The sequence below is a fragment of the Ursus arctos genome, unplaced genomic scaffold (assembly GCF_023065955.2).
Source record: "Ursus arctos isolate Adak ecotype North America unplaced genomic scaffold, UrsArc2.0 scaffold_3, whole genome shotgun sequence".
In the NCBI taxonomy this organism is placed as follows: domain Eukaryota; kingdom Metazoa; phylum Chordata; class Mammalia; order Carnivora; family Ursidae; genus Ursus; species Ursus arctos.
This window is the reverse complement of record NW_026622985.1, coordinates 55,172,224-55,193,552: the sequence shown is the minus strand read 5'-3', so window position 1 is coordinate 55,193,552 and position 21,329 is coordinate 55,172,224. Positions and strand designations below refer to the sequence as shown.

General features: G+C 55.6%; 2 protein-coding genes and 1 long non-coding RNA gene across 3 annotated transcripts; 2 read left to right on the top strand and 1 right to left on the bottom strand.

Moving 5' to 3' along the window:
• Positions 1-4,402: 4,402 nt before the first annotated feature.
• On the top strand, positions 4,403-8,179 carry HOXA11 (homeobox A11). Its single transcript, XM_026508303.4, has 2 exons — positions 4,403-5,225; positions 6,689-8,179. Exons 1-2 carry the CDS (start codon positions 4,499-4,501, stop codon positions 6,919-6,921), a joined length of 960 nt encoding a protein of 319 aa, XP_026364088.1. The 5' UTR covers positions 4,403-4,498; the 3' UTR covers positions 6,922-8,179.
• Positions 8,180-15,162: 6,983 nt separating this feature from the next.
• HOXA10 (homeobox A10) lies at positions 15,163-19,262 on the top strand. Its single transcript, XM_026508285.4, has 2 exons — positions 15,163-16,508; positions 17,699-19,262. The coding sequence occupies exons 1-2, from the start codon at positions 15,545-15,547 to the stop codon at positions 17,971-17,973; spliced, it is 1,239 nt and encodes a 412-aa protein (XP_026364070.1). The 5' UTR covers positions 15,163-15,544; the 3' UTR covers positions 17,974-19,262.
• Positions 17,659-20,572, bottom strand: LOC130542077 (uncharacterized). The gene is made up of 2 exons (XR_008956371.1): positions 20,091-20,572; positions 17,659-19,028 (listed from the first exon to the last, which is right to left on the bottom strand). It is a non-coding gene; the product is annotated as an uncharacterized LOC130542077 (long non-coding RNA).
• Positions 20,573-21,329: the final 757 nt, after the last annotated feature.

Below are 21,329 nucleotides of genomic sequence, written 5' to 3'. Positions count from 1 at the left end.
CGACTACAGACAGAGCAGTCAAGGGCTGCACGTGCAGGCATTAGGGACTTCAGATTCTCAGATTTGGGGGTCAACAAGCCAGTCCCAGGGCCCGAGCTGGCACCAAGGAGAAAGGAGGGCAGCCCAGCCGCAGTGCCACTTGGGGTTGGGAACCCCAGAGTCTGGAGTTGCTCCCTGGCCACTGCTCTGTTCTCCCTTGGAGTGAGCAGGTGTTAAGCTGCCTATCAAGTGACAGTCCTTTCAGCTCGCGCCCCTCAAGTGACTGCGCTGGAAACGCCCCCAGCATGACAACCCCTGGTGAAAAAGCCTCACGTTGCCCTGGTGCGCACTGACTGCACCAAGGCTACCCAGCCTGGGCACTGCCAGCAGGCATCCTTCGGCTGCAAAAAGAAGTGGAGGCGGCAGTGCTGGGCAGAGATAGCCGGACACAATTTATTCCAGTATCTTGCCTGGGAAGGTGGGTGGAGCGCAGGATGCAGGAATCTCCCACCAGGGCGCACTCAGCCCCAGCAAGGAGGATCCGGGAGGTACTGCCGAACCCCTCAAACACACCACCCCCCATTTAGGGCCAAATCAAACGAAGCCTTGAAAAGGCTTGGTCTGCTTTGCTGAGCAAATCGCCTCGTTAGCCGTTTCCGCTTGACAACGCTGGCGCGGGCGCCAGCCTTCTCCTCTCCGGGTGGCCATCTCCAAACGCTGCTTGGGGAGCGAAAGGGCCCGGCCCTGCGAGGGCTGCCTAGACCTTGAAGTTTGGAAAAACAACAAGAAGAGATTGAAAAGACTCCCTCCCTTCTCCGCAGACACACACGCACCGTCAGGCCGCCGCCACTTCCTGTCTTTGTTTTTCTTCCTCCAAAACATTTTTGGCCTTTTGCATTAGCTGCCGTGGGGTTCTGGGTTGAGGATAAAAGGAAATACATGCTGAAGATTGTTTTTTGGAGATGGCCCTGCGCTGTGGAGCTCCTGAGAAAGAACAGTTCATGGGCAAACAGCCACCAGGGCCAATGTCATAGCCTTGCCCACTCGATCTCTTCAAGAACTGCAACTCGGACTTGGCTTTCCAGGGTGGCCTTAGCACCCGTCAGGTCTTCCCCTGAGCCGGGTGGGCTCACTTCGGCTGTTGGATCTCCTGCAAAGCGGAAGAGTCTGTGAGGCTCAGAGCAAAGTCAAAAGCGAGGAGCTGCAGCTCTGCCTCCCCGGCTTCCCCAGATTTGGTCTAATCCTCAGATCTGCGACCACCCCCAACTACCCCGCCCCCCCCCCATGCAAACATTCACTCTGCCAGTATATTCCGGGCAAGAGGGGCAGGAGCAGGCAAAGCTGGGAACAGTGCGAAGCCTTGGGGATTGGAGCACCCCCGCCTGTCTCTGCTGGGGAAGTAAAAGCATTCGCCACTCCAGACATTTTCTCTTCCCCTGGCATCAAAAGCCTTTCCCTTCATCCATCTTCACCGCAGCACCCCCATACACCCTCTTCCAGGCTGCGTGTCCCTCCTGGCACCCCGCATCGGTACAGCCCTCTGAACCGCCCTGCTGATCGCTTTGAGAGAGCCTCCTCCACCCTAGCCTTTCCTCGGAAATTTGCCTTTGTCTCCCACAGACACCCATGGCATCCAGACCTGCTGGCACCCTCTCGGCTTGGCTCTCAAGGACATGGGAGGCATCGATCAGGCAGAACAGCATATCTCCCCATACTGACCTTTCTGCCGGGATCCCCTCTCCCTGGCACCTAGGGGGAAACCGATCTAATTAGGAGAGGGGCTGCATGCAGCTGGGGGAGGCGGCCTGGCGTCCCCCGCAGGCGGGCCGCCGCAGCCGGTCTGCTCAGGCACAAGCTGAAGTTGACTGCCAAAACTGCTATAAAACCCCAGGTCTGGCTAGAACTGTTTTCAGTTCTCCTAGACGCCCCCGGGTTCAATTATAGTCTTAAAAGCCCTAATACAAGTGCAAGAATTTGTTTGCCTTCACCCAGGGGCGGGGCAAGCCCTGAAATGGTGGCGCCTTTGTTATGGCAAAGTCACTGAAACCCCTCAAGCATTCCTTTTGTTCGAGGGTCGAGGTGGCGGGGACTGGGTGGGCTGCTGGGAGAGAGTTTGGGAAAGCCATAATCAATCCAGGGAACAGCTCAGATATTACTGTTCACAAACCTCTCCTTTTCCCTTTTATATTCTGTCTCCAAGAAAGAGATGCTGTGGAGAAATAAATATTTTGCCTTGTTGGCCGCTGCTGGAAATCGAAGTTTTTTCGCTGCAGGGCAATCCCGTAACTGTAATTCCCAGCTTTAGGAGGTCTCAGGCTGCCCTTCCCCAACAACCTTCCTGCCCACAAGACCTTCTCCCACACCACTGCTGCCCTCTGCACAAGCCACAGTGGACAAACATGTCAGGCTGAAGATGCACAAGTAATTTCAAGTTCAACTCTCAGGGATTCAAGGGGTATGCAAGTTCTTGCAGCAAATCCTGAATTACACCAATGTGCCCGAGTAGGTTGATTTGTGATAAACAACCCTTGTAAAGGAAGGGGGTAGGAGCCACATAAACATTAATGCTAATAAATTAGTTTACTCCACTGCAGAGTAATTACTTGATATTATTGATATTTACAGCTGGCATTCAAATGCAATGGTGGGCCGTCGTTTGGAGAAAATACATAATGAGAATAGTTCTTTTCCAGCGCAATACATGATTAGATTTGTTATTGAGTCAGTTACAGTCAGCTCAGCAATAAATAAATAAATCGATGTTGACACTTAAATACCAAAGATCTTGGAGTTTATACTCTAAATCTCCCCAAGATATATAAATACCTTCGGGTATTTCCTGGATGGGGAAAGGGAAAAGGTTATCCTTTTTCATTTTTCGACTTTCCTTCAGCGACATCCAGCTCCTTCCAAGAAGATAGGTGTGGGGAGGCCTCTGGGCCCCTCCCAGTCCCCGGTCCTGCCTGGCTGCTCTATGCCCTCTTCTTTCACTTCTCCCAAACGTTGGTCATTCGGTCTTGCAGGATGGCAAGCCCGATTTTTCACCATCTTAATTTTTTTCTTTCCTCTTCCCTAGAAAGCTAGACTCCTACTAGCAGCTATGATCCCTGTCTCCACCTTTGGCTCAAACCTAGCCCTTTCAGGGTGTTCTTGTCACCCACGGTGCCGGGAGTTTGGGAAGCATGGCTCTTTTCTTTAGCATTGTGTTCCTTCTGTGGGATGAGTAGCAGAAAGGGCGCCGAGCCTTCTGAGCTTCTGCTTGCACATCACTGGCTCTCACGCTTTGCAAGGAAGGAGAGGAGGCGTGTTACCCCTTTCTCAGCCACAGCTCCCTGGCCCTAGCCTCCTTCCTCCTCACTGCCCCCACTCTCTTTCAGCTCTGCAGCTCTGCCGGCAGCCTGGTGGGCCCCCGGAAGGTGCAGCATACCCAGGAAAAGGCTCCTCGGATGTCAGTGCCTCTAAGCAGCCCAAGGCTCGCCTCAACTGCATGGTTTCCCGAGTCCTCAGCTCCAGGAGACCAGGCAGGCGGGCGGACCCGTGCACAGTGGCGCAGCCCCCACGCCTCTGGCTCCGCCGAGCGACTCCGAACCCCCCGCAGGCAGCGAGGAGGAAGGGGTTTCTTCAAGGGCAGGGGGTGGAGTGAGGAGGCCGGCAGTGAGGATGAAGTGGAGGTGGATCCCGGGTAAGACGAAGGCCCTTCCGGGACCTGCAGATGCCTGACAAACCGCGGGGGAAGCCCCCCTGGTTGTTGGCGGTTTAGGGACGGAAGGCACTAAAGCGCTTCGGAAGTGACCATGAATGCGAGCATGTAATCAAGTCACCGTGCAAATCGGGCGAGCCACGAGGCAGGCACATCCACGGCTGCGAACCCTGGCCCCGAAGGGTCCGGCCAGAGTCGGAGACAGAGGTGGTTCCCAGAGCAAGCTTGTGGGAGGGGGATAGCGAAGGAGATGCTAACGCGAGCCTCCAGGAGAATAGATTCCAGGACCGCGCACGGGCCACGCAGCGACGAGCTCCCACCCGGCCACCCCCAGCCTGGGGCATCCCTCACCCGGGGAGTGATGGGTGGCAGGAGTTGAGCTCTCTCACCGCCCTCGGCGCACTTGAGGGCCAGGACCGTGCAGCTGAGCACACGCGAGTGGCCTGGGGCGCACCTCAGCCTCCCCGCGCGCCTGGAGGCCCCCCAGCCAACATGAGTTACACCGGCGATTACGTGCTTTCGGTGAGAACACCGAGTGACGATCTGTTGCTTCCCCTGAGGTGGCTACAAAGAAAGGAAGCCGGGGAGGGAGGGGGGGAAAGGAAAGGGAAAAAAAAAAAAAAAAAGGCCCGGACCAGCTCGCAGCTTGTCAATTTCAACATCGGGTCACATGACCAGCACCTCCCTGCTAAGGATGGGGATAGATTTCCACGTCAGCTTACGTCTCCAAATTTCTACTTCACGGATCCGCTTCAAAGAGGCAGCTGCAGTGGAGAATCATGTTAAGCTCGGCTACCGCGGAGAGCCCAAGGTAGCCCAATGATGGATTTTGATGAGCGTGGTCCCTGCTCCTCTAACATGTATTTGCCAAGTTGTACTTACTACGTCTCGGGTCCAGATTTCTCCAGCCTCCCTTCTTTTCTGCCCCAGACCCCGTCTTCGCGCCCAATGACATACTCCTACTCTTCCAACCTGCCCCAGGTCCAACCCGTACGCGAAGTGACCTTCAGAGAGTACGCCATTGAGCCCGCCACTAAATGGCACCCCCGCGGCAATCTGGCTCACTGCTACTCCGCGGAGGAGCTCGTGCACAGAGACTGCCTGCAGGCGCCCAGCGCGGCCGGCGTGCCTGGCGACGTGCTGGCCAAGAGCTCGGCCAACGTCTACCACCACCCCACCCCCGCCGTCTCGTCCAATTTCTATAGCACCGTGGGCAGGAACGGCGTCCTGCCGCAGGCTTTCGACCAGTTTTTCGAGACGGCCTACGGCACCCCGGAAAACCTCGCCTCCTCCGACTACCCCGGGGACAAGAGCGCCGAGAAGGGGCCCCCAGCGGCCGCAGCGACCTCCGCGGCGGCGGCGGCGGCGGCAGCAGCAGCGGCCACGGGCACGGGCACGCCGGCAACTTCAAGTTCGGACGGCGGCGGCGGCGGCTGCCGGGAGGCGGCGGCGGCGGCGGAGGAGAAGGAGCGGCGACGGCGCCCTGAGAGCAGCAGCAGCCCTGAGTCGTCTTCCGGCCACACTGAGGACAAGGCCGGCGGCTCCAGTACGTATAAAGGCAGCGCCCTGCGCTTTATGAAAGGGGAGTTGGAAATCTAGCGCAGCACCGCTGTTAAATTTTTATATGCTGTTTTATAAGCATATAAGGTTTATGAAGGGCCTTTAGGTTTCCCCCAACAAAACTTTGTTATAAAAGGCGGGATCACGTGGCGAGTGCTGAAATTGGCCGTGAAATACCCACCGGCCAAGGCATGCCTGCAAAAAAAAAAAAAAAAAAAAACCAAAAAAAAAAAACCAAAAAAAAAACCAAAAAAAAAAAAAAAAACCACACACACAACTCCCTTTTTCCCTTTTTCCCTTTCCCAGTCCCAAGCCCAGCAGCTCGACCCCGCTCGGGGCCAGCTCGGGCTGGGGAGCCGGAGGTGGGCGCCTGTAAATTCCTCCTGCAAGGGCTCCGGGAGCCTTTGATAGCGAGGTAATCCGGAGATTTTTATAAAAGCCATGTGTTGCGTCGGGACTCCAGTCCCGGCCGGGATTCAAAGGCATCGCTGTTTAACGATGGCGCTAGGAGCGTGTTTAACAGATAAAATAGCCCGCTTAGCTCGAGCAATATATTAAAAGAAACAAATTAAGCCAAAGTTGGCCTTTTTATCCAAAGGAAGCCATTTTCCTCTGTCGCGGTGGCAATTACGTGCCGCCTTCTGTCCCACTGCATGTTAGTCACAATTGTTATTCAATCTGTCAAAAGCGGGTTTTTTTTCCCTCCGTCCTGTGAAGTTTTATTGAAAAGGGGAGCAAGTCGAGCCTGCCCGCAGCTTTAGGAAACCCCTCTTCCCTCCACGCTCTCTAGAACAGCAGCCCTGCCCTGCCGCGGGCCAGGACGGCTGCGTGGCCTTGGTGCTCTGGGAAGGCCCATGGCAGGGGGCTTCCGCCGCCACCCCGTCACCTCGGGGAAGCCAGGAGGCTGGTCGAGGAGGCAGGAGCTGGTGGCCAGGACTCAGGCTGACAAAAACGGGGCAGCGGCCTCAGATGCTAAGGAGGGACGAGTCTCAGCCGCCGCCGGGAAAGACAGGGGCTGGGGCCGACTTTCCTGCCTCGGGAACCGGCCGCCCAGGTGCTGGAAGGTGAAATGGCCGCCGGCGGCTGTTTGTTTAGTCTGGCGGGGCTGGAGGCAGCCGGCGACCCCCTCTCGGTGGCTTTGAAAGCCGCTCCTGCGGCACCAACTCGCCTGTTGCTGTAAGGAGCCCTCCTTTCTGCTCTGGGGGCAGCGTGAGCAGCTTCCCTGGGGGCCTATCGAGGGAGCTGGCTTTTATCTGGGGCTGAGTCTCCGCCTGCAGCCTGTCCCCAGCTGGCAGTAGGAGCCTGAACGCAGGGGACTGAGGAGACCTTGAGGGGGCTAGGACAGGGCCTCCAGGTCCCATGGGCCAGCCCTTTTCCTCCACTCGCTGCCCTGGGTTGGATTGCAGCCCCCACACCTGGCTCACTCCCTGCTTCCTTCTCCCTCCACAGGTGGTCAACGCACCAGAAAAAAGCGTTGCCCCTACACCAAGTACCAGATCCGGGAGCTGGAGCGGGAGTTCTTCTTCAGTGTGTATATCAACAAGGAGAAGCGCCTGCAGCTGTCTCGCATGCTCAACCTCACCGACCGTCAGGTCAAAATCTGGTTTCAGAACAGGAGGATGAAGGAAAAAAAAATTAACAGAGACCGTTTACAGTACTACTCGGCCAACCCACTCCTCTAAGGCTCCCGCCAGCTGGAATTGGGTGGGGGGCTCCACACACGTGAGATTGTATGCAGATTTTGCCCTTGACAAGGTCAAGGCACGTGGTGACTTTTGAAGAAAAGAGATGTGCAAAAGAGGGGAGGCTACAAGGAGATGGCCCCTAAGAAGGCGGCCTGGGACTCTCTTGGGCATCTGTGGTTAAGATTCCTAACAAAAATCGGATTTGGGGAGTTGTGCATCAACTAGAATGAATGGTTTGGGACCCCTGGTGGTTCATTCCTGGAGACTGTGGAGCTTTGGGCTGGGTGTGGTCTCCATCAGGACTGGGCCTCCTGCCAAGCGCCCTGGAGATCGACCTGGGCCCAGGACCCTCCACATGGAGCCTGCCCACCCCCAGGACCCCTGCGTCAAGAAGCTATTCAGTCTTTAAACCCAGTTCAGCTTGGGGACAGGAGCAGGAGGAAGGGGGGAGGATTCCTAGATGTCTGGAGTGGGGCTGCTTTCCAAAGCCAATGTGAAAGACGGCTGGACTAAGAGGTGGCTATGAGGTGGGAGAGGGCTGCTGATCCTCGCGGGGAAAAAAATCTATTCCAGGTGGCATTAGCGGCTCTCCACCCCTCCTAGCCACTCACCGCATTGTCCGAGGCCTGAGCTTCTAGCAGTCGCCTCCTGCAGCCCACCTAGTTTTTCCTACCGATGAGGTTCTTCTTCCTGGACTGCCACTCAGGCCTAAAGCCTGGTCGCAGAACAGACCTTTCCCGAGGTGGAAGACATCGAATAGCTAAGAGGCTGCGCCCAGGCCGCTGGCCCCAAGATCTCTGCAGGAAATGCCTGTGGAGTGCGGCAGCCTGACAAAGTCTCCACCACACTTAACTGAAGCTTGGATTTGCTCCGCGGAACAGTGGGCCTGGCCAGCGGTCCCCAGCTATGAGGGGCTTGAGTCCCCAAAACACCCAGTCTGGCACCGCACTCTGCCCTTTGCGCCCCAGAACTGAGCTTGGAAGCTTCCGGCAACCTTCCAAAAGCTCAAGAGTGTTTGGAATTATTTTAAAAAATAAATATTATATTATATTATATCTATTTCCCTGCAGGAACCAAAGCGAATTTTAAAAGATGCAACGTAGAGAGGGAAAAAGATGATGAAGAGAATATTTAAAGGCTCTATCTGTTTACAGTGTTCCACGGTTAAACTCACTCACTGCTAAAAAATATTTGAATGTACGCTTCATACAGGGATGGTGTTCAAAAGACTTGTAAATAAAAGAACCATAACCTATTTTGTTTGGATACTTCTTAAATTTTGCCATTAGTTGATTTCCTTGGGGTGTTGGAGGGGCGGGAAGGGAGTTAGGAATGACCTTTTCAATTCTTGCAATGTTTGGGAAGCATTAGGGGGATGCTCTGAAGTAGTTTGGCCCTCCAGGGTCTGGGGACCTCAGCTGAGAAAGCCAACCACCTTCCCATTGAATTTCCTCTGCCTCCCTGTTTTAAGAAGTGTCTGGTGGCTCTGTTTGTAACGAGTGTTGGCCTGTCCTCCGTTCTCACCCACCACGTATGTCGCAGCATGTATACAGGCGACAGGGCACAAGGAAAATAAAGACTGGAAACTTGAGTACTGGGTTCTGGTGTGACATTCCTCTTCCTGTTTGCCATTTACTGCCAAATGTCTGCCCCCCATTACTACCCCCCCAAAGGGACAAGTTACCAGGCTCCTGAGGGGGTGGGGAGGTGACTTAGTCAGGATTTTAAGTCCACTAGAAGCCAAGCTTGAGAAGCCAAGGTGACTGGCCAGGTCCTTTGGGGAAGTAGGGGGTCTCAATAATGGGGTATCTCAGGACCTGGAATTGGGGGTTTCATCCTTTCAGACTGGAGAGAAACCTGGGAGAAAGTCCTGGGGCTTGAGATGGTGGCCAATGAGTTTGATCCCAGGCTGGGCTTGCTCACCTCAGGATTAAGAGGCCCGAAGTAGAACCACTCTAGGTGGCCTTGGGGGATCCCCTTAGGAAGATGGAGACCAGTCTGGGTATAAAAAGCAGACTCTCAGGAGCCTCTGTGGACACTCTGTCCCAAGCTCCCAGCTGAGGCTGCCTTTTCCCTTTGGGGAAAGAAAGATGCCGGTTTACTCTTTTGTTTCCTGCCTTTGAACTTCTGCCTTAAATTTGGACATCACCCATAACCTTGAGGGGCAGGGCGGAAAGGCCAGAGCCTTTTGTTGCCCACCCCCCACCTCTACCCCCACCCTCTCCCTAGCCACCCAGGCAGGGCCAGAGCTGCAGAGAAGATCAAATTTGGAGAGAGGCCCCAGACCCCAGACCCTGCTTTGTTTATTTGTTTGTGTGTTTGTCTATCTGGCGAGACTGGGGAAATCCAGCTCAAAGGGGAATGGGACAGCCCCCCTAGATAAATGTCTAGGTTGATGAACAGACACACGGAGGTGAACAACGGCTCTCCTGGGGGGCAGGGAGGGATGGGCAGGGAAGCCTAAGGGAAGACTTCCTTTGGGACGGTTAAAGATTAACCAAAGTCTTGCCAGTTGCTAAAGAGAGTCTAGCCAGGAGGACTGTTGGCCGGCGGGCGGCGAGCGGGCGCGGGTTTGATTTCTGAGCCCTATAAAAGCCCATCCTCCGATGGCTGTGACAATGTGGTCGTAAACCCGTCCGGGGCCGGCCAATTTGCATATTTGGAATGCGCCGCTATAAACCCGGCTGGGGTTTTGCAGCAATTTCTTAGATGTAAAAATGAGATCTCTTTAGCAGCGGGCTGGGCACATTCTTTCCCTCTGTCTATGCCTAGAGCCTGCTTCCCTCTCCCGGCTCCGCGCTGAAGTTCGGGCCGGGTCTAGTCGCTCAGCCGCCACGAGATGGCGCACGTCCGATCAATGTCAAAGCCGCCGGGGAGCCGGGAACCCCAGCGCGATTCTTGGCCTTTGTTCGTTTCTGATACTAAGAGCAGCACGTTACATTATTTCACTTGTCCCGCTCCCCTTAATATCAAAATAAGGGGAGGCTCACCTTCAAGAAGTAATTGGTGTTGTAATTTAAAGCAACGCGCCTTCTCTAGGCCTCGCAGGCGTCGCGCCGCGGAGAAGCCTGCTGTCCCTTGGCAGTGATTTCGGAAATGTGTCAAGGTAAGAGGCCACAAGTATAGCAATTTCAATCTGGCTGAGTCGGGAGTGGGGAGGTGGCCGATGTCAGAGCAGGACTGGGAAAAGTGGCTGGGTTTGCGCGCTCCGGGTGACGCTAGAGGCGCTCAGCCCACCCCCCTTTCTCCCATTGCTCCCTAAGGTTGGAAAGCAAGGGGAGGCCTAAGTGGAAAAGTTGACGATTTTAGCTCTTTGCGCCAGGAATTCACCCAACACGATCTTTCAATTTTGTAGAAATATTCAGAATGGGATGAGTCAGGGATGGGGGGCATCCAAGCGAAAAGGGCTCTGGCTGTGCTGGGACGGGCGTTGTGGTGGCAACAAAAAGAGAGAGGGAGAGAGAGGAAGAGAGAGAAGGGGAGAGAGAGTGAGACAGACCTCGGGACTGGGCAAAACAAAGTTTCTACTCTAAACAATGAGATGGTGGTCAGCAACCGTGGCTTCTGAGGCGGGCTTATTCCCTAGGGCAGACATCCGGGAGGTCTCTGGTTTCCTACTAGGTGCAGTCTCTAGGTCTGCCCAGCAGCCTGGGGAAAGCCTTTGTTCTGAAAAAGGCCAATTCAAAAAAGTCGCATATGATTTTTGAGGCTTCCAGAGAACCTGTATTTGCTTATTTGGAATGTACTACTACAAACCTGGCTGGGGTTTTGCAGCAATTTCTTAGATGTAAATATGAGAAATTTTGCAAAGATGCAAAAACTATTGGTATATACCTATACATTTTCAAAAGCAGGCACTGAGGATAAACTCTGATCACAATCTCTCCATCAGGGTTGTCACAAAACAAGTTTTAAATACTCATTTCACGTACCACTTCAGAGGCTAGATTCAAATTTCCTCTTTCCTTATATTTAAGTTTTTATTCCAATATGTTTTCACTAGTTTCTGGCAATCGCTGTTTTCACAAATATACAGTGCATGGGTGAGTGGCAGAGGGAATCTCAGAGAAAATAGGTGCAGCCTGTGTGCCTCTGTGTGTGTGTGTGTGTGTGTGTGTGTGTGTAAATCCTGCCTATCAAAAGTCACTAGTCTTTGTTGAGCACGGGCTCCCAAACGGCCCAAAATAAGGCAACTGCAGGAACCACACCGAGTGGCACCCGCACCGCGCTTTCTGCAGCTTGAGCCTTCCCTAAAATCCCAGAACCACCTCCAGTGTCAAGGCCAGAAGAAGTTTATTATGGACAAAATTAAGGATATTGAAATTTAGGGAGTGTGTGAAAAGGCCCCAACACTCCCCCATCAGGAGAGAAGGGCCAGTTTACTGGTTGGATTTAGAGAAAAATTTAAAGCGGGTTGTTTAGGGATAGAGTGCACCTGATTAATTCAAAACAGACACATCAAATTTCCCTGGAAATGTTGCCATTCTTAAAGATGAACAAGAAAAGAACATCGTGGCTTACAAAAAAATTTTCTAACCAGACAGTAAATGTGAGAATCAGAGAAGTCCAGAATTTTTGTGAAAGTGGGTATGTGAAAGTAGCGTTTACTTTTCTTCTGTGAGGCCGCAGCCCAACTCCACAACCGGTCAGATAATTCTGAACGTGGAAAGCACTGAGAACGACTTCCAGATACAAACTGTTTACTGGCTATCCCCATCTCAGTACCTAGTATTTTTCAAAAGAGGTGGGGGTTTAGGGTAGTAACGGTTGGTTCTTTCTCGTCGTTTGCAAGGGCCTACAGAAGGAGAAATCCGCTATCTGGTGAAACGCATCGCGATCCTCGCCAAAGGGCTTAATTCCACTGGCCTGGCGTTTACTTAGGCTCCATAGCCTCTAGCCTCGGGCAGGGGGAGCGTTATAACCCAGGTAGAAATGGACGATATTTACTCCTAAATAAAACGTGGGCCTTGGGGGCTGCACATAACCGCTACACAGGCCTGGCTGAAGGAAGAAGGCACAGAGAGTTTTAGGTCAAAGGCATCCTAAGGGGGACAGAGAAATTCAGCAGCTGGGAGGGAGGGCGAAAGGGAGAGAGGGAAAGATGGCAAATGGGCTAAAGGGAAGACAGTATCCAGGAGCCGACCCATGCTGCAACTGAATCGCTTTTCTTAATCTCTGGGGATGGGGAACCTCGGGAAAGCCCTGGCGAGATCGATAAACCGAATATTCTATTGAGGAAGTTAACGCCTCGTTGCTACAGTCTAGGGAGTGCGGAGCCTTGGGGGGCGGTCAGGGATGCTGCGAGCTCCAAGACCAGTTGAAAGGGCAGTAGCATCTAACTTGAGTTTCTGCTGCGTGGATATCCTCTCTTCCGAACCAGCGGCAGCAGGCCAGTCTGCGTCCCAGGCGTGCGAGCAGGCTGTCCGTTCGCTCGCGGCTCGCCAGCCCCTGTGGGGGTGGGGCGGCGGTCCTGGGCCAGAGAGGAACTCTCACACCAGCTTACACACTCTTCATCATCCTCATCTTTGTTGTTTTTTTTTTTTTTAAGCAAGAAACAGCACAAACTCAACATCCCATTTGGTTTATTACCAGGGGAGAAAAGAGGTTGGAGGAAAACATTCGGCTTTCCCAAAGGTCAGTGAAGACCCAAGTGCCAATGCCATGGTCTGCGAGGCTGCAGTGGGCCTTCCACCTCCTCTAAGTCCACAGCCAAGGGGCCTTCTTAAAGCAGATTTAGTACCAAGCTGGTTGTTTTCACCTTAGTTGGCACCTGCATGCTCTTGGATCCCAACCCACCTAGAAGCCCTTTTGGTCACCCTACAGGGCCCTGACCAGACTGAGCCTGAGCTGCCTACAGCCGGGTACCCGGCTTGTCTTACCAGTCAAACTGGCAGGGTTGCTGAATTCCTGAGAGTCCTGGAACATTCTGGAGGGCCCAAGGAGAAGGATGTGCAGAGTCTGTGAACTCCTTGAAAATGATGGGTCAAATTATGGGAATGCCCAGATGTGCATTTTTCACAGGATAAGAATCAGAGCTTGGCCTTAGCTTTTCCAAGGGGCCCTTTAACTTTCAAAAAGAAAGATAGGTTCAGATCATTGACTTTCATTTTATTTTTCTTAGCCTCTGCCATCTCAAGCAGTCTCTCCTATGGCCACTGGCCCTTTCCTTCCCAACATACAGCCTTGGGAAGCTGCTTTCTACTTTTCGTGTGGGAAGGAAACAAATCCTGGCCCAAAGGGCCTGCTGGGACTCATTCTTCTCAAGGACCCCTCTCCTGTTCTTGGGACTTACTTCACACTCTGCAGAGCTTTCTTGATTGGCATGGACAGTGCTAGGGGGCAAAGCCCCCTTCTCGTGAAGTCCTCAGTTCTGTGGCATTTCCCAGTAGCACTGCTGAGTGCAACAGTCCCCATGCGTTCCACCTTCCTGGAGAGCTGGATAAGGACCAAGCCCATCCCGACAGGGGTTCTAGGTTTCTTTGCTCTGAAGCTTTTCCCTATTCAAGTTTGTTGGCCTCTGGGCCTAGCCAGGTTAGAATTTGCCTTGGCCTTGTTCCCGGGAAGGAGGTAGGGAGTGAAGGACAGTTCCTGATCTCTCCACACAGACTTGATTCGGCTGCGGCTGCTACTGCGGCCTCAAGATCTTGTTGGATTGGAGAGAATTGCTTCTCAGACTCTCTCCCCTTCTCTCCCCCTTTCTTTTCTCTCCCTCAGCCCTTCTCTCCTTCTCTTTCTCTCCATCTCCCTCCTCTCTACCCCAGATGCCCAATCCGCGGAGCCAGTCACCGCGAGGCACAGGCCCGTTAGGTGGAAGTGGCTGGAGCGCCGCGCAAGCCGTGGCACGGCCGCCCGTGCTGCACGCCGAGCAGCCACAGCAGGCAGAGACCAAAACCGCTTGCATCTCAGAAGCCAGCGTCAGGGCTCTTTCGCCAGCTCTCTCGTGTACTCTCTCTGGGTCTTCTACGGTTCGGCTTCCTTCTCGGACTGGGTTCACAATGGGAGGAACAAGGCCAAGTGCCTGGCAAATCAGCCGGGATGCAAGGGTCTCTCCCCGCTGTACGCAGAGGCCTGAGCGGTCTGCTTCCTGGGATCCCGACGCTCAGCAGCCCCAGTCGAGGCCTCTGCAGGGGCTGGAGCTGGTGCGGCAGGCGGGCAGGCCTGGGGCATCCTGGAGAGCTGTGGTCCACAGGCCTGGGGCAAGGCAGCGACCTCCTGGGCTCCCCTGGATCCGGCCGGAAAAAGGTCCCATTTCCTGAGATACATATGAGGCCCACACGGGGGCTAGCGCCCTGGGCCAGCAGTTTCCAGTTGACTAAGAGCGCGTCCCTACAGCCAGGGAAGAAGGAGGCCCTGGTGTTTGCTGAGCAAAGGGCTTGGCCTCCGAACGCTGCTATAACTGGGCCACGAGCCCAGCCCAGCCTTGCTGGGAACGGATTTCCTCACCGCGGGCCTCGTTAAAATGCGCACACCGCGGGAGTGAGGGCTGCCCCAGCCGCGGGTTTGCAGGGGAGGGGGAATAGGGGAGGGGACGGAGAGGCAGGAGTGTGGTGACACTGGTTCTTGTCATAACCTCTGAGAGCTTGAGAATGCCAAGGCTAAAGGGAGAGTTTGAGGCAGAGGTGCCCATCCGCCGCCCCCTCCTCCAAGTCTCCCCCTCCAGGTCTTCGCCTCCGGTCAAATCGAAGACCCCGAAGAGCAATGTTTCTTTCACTTGCCTGAAATGGCGTATGAGCTTGGAAGCTACCGGGGTGATGGGGCTGTGGGGTGCCTGGATCTGGCTCTAACCTCCGAATAGGGGTAGGAGAGTCTTTCAGCCAAGGTTACCAGTTGCTTCCACCACCACCACCACCCCCAACTCGTTCAGCTCACCAGGGTCAACCGACAGGAGCTGCAGAGAAAGCAAGCCAGGTGAGCACACCGGAAGGAAAGATTCTAACCCGATCAACGACTGGCCGAGGAAAGCGTAAAGGGCTGAGAAGCCAGGGCATTACATTTAGGGGAAAATTCTGTGTGGGGCGCAAGAAAGAAGTGGCAATAGCCTGCTTCCAGCGTGCGCTGGATCTCGGACACTCTAAGGGTCTTGGTGGCCTGAGGGCCAGGTCCGCCGCTTTGGGGAGACAGCTCCAGGTCCTGAGCTGAAAGGGAAGAGCCTGAGGCCCCGACAGGTCCCCTTAGTGGTCAGAGTGCCTGGAGGGCTAGTGGCTGATTCCGAAATAAGAATGGGGAGCACCTACGGCGGGCCGGGGTGCGCGCCGTAAACACCCCACTTGTTAACTGCGTGGGGGCCCAAGGGCCCTTCAAACGGACCCCGCAGGAGGGCTCACGTCCGAGCGTGGGCGGGGCTAGTCCAGGGGCCAGGCCCCCCACTAGCCACGTTGGGGCAGCCCCCACAGCTCCTGGCCATCGGGCTGAGGTATGGGGTGTGCGTCTCCCGGCCCATCAATACAGATTACATATTTATATCAATCGTGGGCTCAGAGGGCGCCCTCTGAGAGCTGCCCCGCGCCTACGAAACCAAACTGGGAGTGGTCGCGCGGAAACTCTGGCTCAGGATTGGCTGCGGGCACCCGCCGCGGTGCGGGGGGATTGCTAATCGTATTCAGCATGTTTTGCACAAGAAATGTCAGCCAGAAAGGGCTATCTGCTCCCTTCGCCAAATTATCCCACAACAATGTCATGCTCGGAGAGCCCCGCCGCGAACTCTTTTTTGGTCGACTCGCTCATCAGCTCGGGCAGAGGCGAGGCTGGCGGCGGTGGCAGCGGCGCGGGGGGCGGTGGCGGCGGCAGCTACTACGCCCACGGCGGGGTCTACCTGCCGCCTGCCGCCGACCTGCCCTACGGGCTGCAGAGCTGCGGGCTCTTCCCGGCTCTGGGAGGCAAGCGCAATGAGGCGGCGTCGCCGGGCGGCGGCGGCGGCAGCGGGGGCCTGGGTCCCGGGGCGCACGGCTACGCGCCCGCGCCTATAGACCTGTGGCTGGACGCACCCCGGTCGTGCCGGATGGAGCCGCCCGAGGGGCCGCCGCCGCCGCCACCGCCCCAGCAGCAGCCACCGCCCCCGCCGCAACCACCCCAACCCCCGCCGCAGGCCACCTCGTGCTCTTTCGCGCAGAACATCAAAGAGGAGAGCTCCTACTGCCTCTACGACTCGGCGGACAAATGCCCCAAAGGCTCCACCGCCACAGCCGAGCTGGCCCCCTTCCCGCGGGGCCCGCCGCCCGACGGCTGCGCCCTGAGCACCTCCAGCGGGGTGCCAGTGCCCGGCTACTTCCGCCTCTCCCAGGCCTATGGCACGGCCAAGGGTTACGGCAGCAGCGGCGGCGCGCAACAGCTCGGCGCCGGCCCGTTCCCCGCTCAGCCCCCCGGGCGCGGCTTCGACCCGCCACCCGCGCTCGCCTCCGGCTCAGCGGATGCAGCCCGGAAAGAGCGAGCCCTCGATTCACCGCCGCCCCCTACGCTGACTTGCGGTGGCGGCGGCGGGGGCTCACAGGGCGACGAGGAGGCGCACGCGTCGTCCTCGGCCGCAGAGGAGCTCTCCCCAGCCCCTTCCGAGAGCAGCAAAGCCTCGCCCGAGAAGGACTCCCTGGGTAAGCAGGGCGCGCCGAAGGGCCGCAGTCAGGCGGGCAGACAGGCCGACCCAGAGAAGGGAAAGAGCAGAGAGCCAGGAGTCCGCGCAGCAGCCGGCCGGCCTTGGCCCAAGCTGCAGGCAGCCTGACCTTGTGAACTTGCTTTTTAATATTTGGGCGTGGGGACGCAGTAAAAATTCATGTCCGGCTTAGCGCCCCACACCAAGACGTCCCCCGCGCTGGCCTCAGCTCACCCCCATCGGGGGCGAGGGCATGGACGAGCAGCCCCCCTCTTGTGCATGCCCTTCTCCGCGGTCCGGAGCACCCTGAGCAGTGGTCTGGGCCCAGCCTGCAAGGCGCGGCCCGCGCGGGGGGAGGGGGAGGGAGGAAAGTGGCTCGCCCGCAGATAGCGCGGATGTTTGTAAGGCATCCAAAATAAGCAGCCGCCAGCACCAATAAATAAGCCCATTAACCGGCGAAGTTCGAGTTTACGATCCCCCATGCTTTTTTCAAAGTTGCTGGAGGGGCGGGAATCCTCCTTGCGGGGAGAAGAAAAGGCAGATCCCGCCGGGTCGCCGGGGCCCCGAGCTTAGAGTCAGAGAGGGGCCATTTCGCTTCCCCTGGAACTCGGAATCGCCCAGACTGCACGTCCCTGGCTCCTGGAAAGACGTGAGGGACGGCCCTTGACCCCGAATCAGTTTTTGGTGCCTTCCCCGTGTCGCAGCTATGGCCTTGTTCCTCTCCTCATTGGGCCTTAGGCAATCAGGGTACGGGAATGGGACAGAGCCACGCTGCCCTCCTCCCTTCCAAGGAAGCACCCATGCCCCCACTTTGGGGGCTGCAGGAAATGCTTGTCTGCCTTGGGGCGAGAAGCAAAGAAAGGCGTTAAGTTCAAGATATACAGCCTGCCCTCCCAGGCCGTTCTGTCTGTGAGCGGCCGACAGCTTTGTGCTAAAACAGGTGTTTGGGGAAAAGTGGAGGAAAATGTAAACTGGGAGGGTAGGTGTAGATTGGAGGCCCTCTCCATTTTGCCCATGCCCTTAAGAGGAACTGCTCTTCCCGAGCAAGCTAAAGGGGGTGTGTGTGTGCAAAACTCTCTCTGTGTGACTTAGGGCATCCCTCTTATCGCAGAGAAGTCCCAAATTCACCCCTACACATAGCGCAGCCTGGCCCCGATTTAACCTTCCCTTCTTTATTCTCATCAATGCTAGGCAATTCCAAAGGCGAAAACGCAGCCAACTGGCTCACTGCAAAGAGCGGCAGGAAGAAGCGCTGCCCCTACACCAAGCACCAGACGCTGGAGCTGGAGAAGGAGTTTCTGTTCAACATGTACCTTACTCGAGAGCGGCGCCTAGAGATCAGCCGCAGCGTCCACCTCACGGACAGACAAGTCAAAATCTGGTTTCAGAATCGCAGGATGAAACTGAAGAAAATGAACCGAGAAAACCGGATCCGGGAGCTCACAGCCAATTTTAATTTTTCCTGATGAAGCTCCAGGCAATGCCGTTTTTTTCGCTGCCAGAGAGCCGTTCTCCTCCCTCTGTCTTCGGCCTCTGCCCAGGAACTCGCACCTGTGCCGGAGCCCCATTCCTCCCTCCCACACTCGCCATCTCGCTGGCCGTTACATCTGTGCAGGGCTGGTTTGTTCTGACTTCTTGTTTCTTTGTTTGCTTGGTGCTGGTTTACTTGTTTTCTGGGGGAAAAAGCCATATCGTGCTAAATTTCTATAGAGATAAATATTATCCTCAAGTGTTGAGTGGTGACTGGGCTGGTTTGCCGTCTCGGGGTTCCTCTGCTGGAAATGGCTCCTGTCCTCCCGGTGGAGCTGGTTTCCTGCGGGGGCGGGCAAACCTAGCCGGAAGGCCGAGGTCCCATTGTAGGTGCTGAGGTGTCTGGCCTGAGGTCAATGGTGCAAGGAGCCGCCACCGGGCTCGCCTGCCTGGAGTGCTGGGCTGTGTTTAATCAGGGGACATAGGCCCCTGGGTTTCTTTCTTCTTTCTTTCTTTCTTTCTTTCTTCCTTGGCAAAGAGAAGGGCTTACAAGCATGGACACGCAGGCTGGCAAAAGGGCTTGGCTTTGGCTGATCAGAAAATTAAGAGTCAGAAAGATTAATCTTTCCTTCCTCTGTAAGATATCCCAGCTTTAAAAGGGGGGAACGACCAGGGGAAGGAAACGTCTCTTCCAGTTTGTGTAAGGTCTTGCATTGTGGGACTAAATTCTTTCACTTACCTCTGAATTTCCATATCCTTCTGGCTGTAGATAAATAATCTAATATAGTTTTGTTTATGCGTGTGGATTTAGTGGGGGTTTTTGGTCATTAAGTAATTGTTACCACTGGTAACACGACAAGCACACCACAATTCTCCCTATCTTGTGGAGAGTTTTCTTTCTCATTTTCTTTTTTCTTCTTCCTCTTTTATTTTTTCCTTTCTAAAATTCACAGAATCCGAGGAGGGCTGGGCAAGCAGAATAGACTAGAGAAGGGAGACATTGTTTGGGTTTCCTTTATACTGTGAAGTTACATGCATAAAAGGGTCAAACCTGTAGGTGCAGAAAAAGAAAAATTATAAATACAAATCTGTATAAATGTCTATTATTATGAAAAATTGCCAATCTTGTTTTATGCAAATGCATTCTATCGTTATTATAAATGTTAGTTCTAGCTCTATTTACTTCTAATCTTAAATCAGAATAAATTAATATTGTAATGCTGCTGTGCGTGGAAAAAAAGACGATGTTTATGTTCTTATAGAAGAATAAAAGCTGTGGAATGAAGCTTTTTAATTTTACCTCTTTTTTTGACTTCTTATCTTCACCTTCCACTTTATCCCGTTCACCACTTTTACAACAGGAGGACTAGCCCGCGCCCCCTGCAATTACTTTAGGCATCTATTTAAATATTACCTAGACGGTCGTAATTTGTCTGGGCCCTACAGCCCTGGTGCCGTAAGGTTTGTCGGCTTTTGTTCAGTTTTATGACTTGCTAGTATATCTGGATTGTGGCTGTCTTGGACCAGTGGTTTCAGTTGAGAGGGGAGCTGCATAGACAGAGGAAGCCAAACAGGATTTCTTTCGGGAGCCCCAGGGAGGCTCGCAGAGGCCGGTTGTTTTGTGGGTCCCCTGGTCTTAGATGACCCCAGCCTAGAAATCCGGGGCGCAGTCTGGGCCCAGAGCGCGTCACTAGCGTCCGCGGCAGCAGTTAGGTAGACTGCTGCGGGCTGCGAGCCCCCCTCCCCCAGCACGGCCTCCCCCACCTGGTCGCCCTCCGCGGGGCCACGCGTTTCCTGCTCGCGGGAGGTGGGGGGGGGGGCGACGGTAGGGGGAGGGGGCGCGGGAGCGCGCGCCCCGGCTGGCTGGCTGGCGGGGAGGGAGAGAGGGGGAGAGCGAGCCGCGGGGAGCGAGCGCCGGAGGCCGAGACCAGACAGGGAGCGGGGCTCGGTGCCGTCCCCGGCACTTTTGAGTCGCCCGGGGCTCCCTGAGAAGCAAGATTTGGGAAACCAGCACGCACACTGCTCGCTCTCCTTTCTTCTCGCTTTTCCCTCTCCTTCCATTTCCCTCTCTCTCCTTTACCTTCCTTCCCCCTCTCTCCCAGGTTTACCTTACCGGGGCCGGTGGCTTCTCCGTCCGTGATGCCTTAGCGGCAGCGCGGGGCACACTGGCAAACCGGGCGCAGGTTGGCAAGGGGCCGGGCCGGGCGCGATCGCAGGGTTCTCCCTTGGCTGCGGCGGTGGCTGCGGCAGTGGCGGCGGCGGAGGCGGCAGCGGCGGGCGAGGCAGCCCCGCGCGGGCAGCACCAGAACTGGTCGGTGATTTAGGTAGTTTCCTGTTGTTGGGATCCACCTTTCTCTCGACAGCACGACACTGCCTTCATTACTTCAGTTGAAATCGTCTCCAGGTACCTGTGCGCGCGAGGGCCGGGCCGGGCGGGGCATCCGGGCCCTGGTCGTGCCAGGCCTGCGGTGGCAACCTCGGCTTTTCCCGCGCAGGATCCTCGTCCCTGCCTCCTTCTCAGCGCTTTGCCAGGCTGTTGGCTGCTATTCCCATCCCCACCTGGCCCCAGCAGGTATGATCAGGTTAGCTGCTGCTTGGCGGACGCCGTGGGCGTGGTAGGAATTCTGGGCCCCGGAGCCATTCAAGGTCAGGGGCGCACGCTTCCATCCTAGGCCTCCCCCCACTCCAGGCCATTCTCCTGCAAGGCTGGGACACTGCCAGTCCCAATCCAGGGTTGGAGATCGGGAAAGATCCCTTTGAGAGAGACTCAGGCCAAACTAGGAGGGACAAGGCGGAAAGGGGCTGGGATCCTGGCCTTGTCACTTACCCTTCTCTCTGTAAGCCGCCCTCTGCTCCCAGGACTCTTGCATTTTCTTCTTCTTTTCTTCCCTCCTTTCTTCCTCTTTTTCTTTTTCTTTATCCTTCCCTTACTTCTTCCTTCTTTCTTCCCTTCCCTTCATTTGCCTTTCATCTTCATTCTCTCTGTGCCCAGTTTTCTGTCTCCACTTCCTGTCCTCCCATCTCTTCCTCTGGTAGGGACCCAGGGCTGGCTTGCGGAGAGCCTGGGGGTGGGGGTGTTATTTTCTTCTGCGTGCTCACGTTGTGGTCGGAATCTGCCAAGGAAGGGTTCGCATGGGACAGCTGTCGGGGCTTGTGGATCTGGGCCTGGTTTGCCGCTGCACAGACAAGGCCTCGGTTATGATCACGACCGGATGGCGGCGGCCTTGCGTTCTTACTCCGCGGGTCCGCAACCACAGCCTGAGAGATTCGATTAGAGGGCATTCGCGGCATTTTTGTGTGCCCACACTGAGGGCAAGGAGGCCTTCGCTGGCCTCACTGGGCAACTGAGTCT

Coding starts and splice junctions, on each gene's coding strand:
- HOXA10 (XM_026508285.4), top strand. CDS start 15,545: ATGTCAGCCAGAAAGGGCTATCTGCTCCCTTCGCCAAATTATCCCACA. Junction 16,509..17,698: donor GCCCGAGAAGGACTCCCTGG/GTAAGCAGGGCG, acceptor CATCAATGCTAG/GCAATTCCAAAGGCGAAAAC.
- HOXA11 (XM_026508303.4), top strand. CDS start 4,499: ATGATGGATTTTGATGAGCGTGGTCCCTGCTCCTCTAACATGTATTTG. Junction 5,226..6,688: donor GGACAAGGCCGGCGGCTCCA/GTACGTATAAAG, acceptor CTCCCTCCACAG/GTGGTCAACGCACCAGAAAA.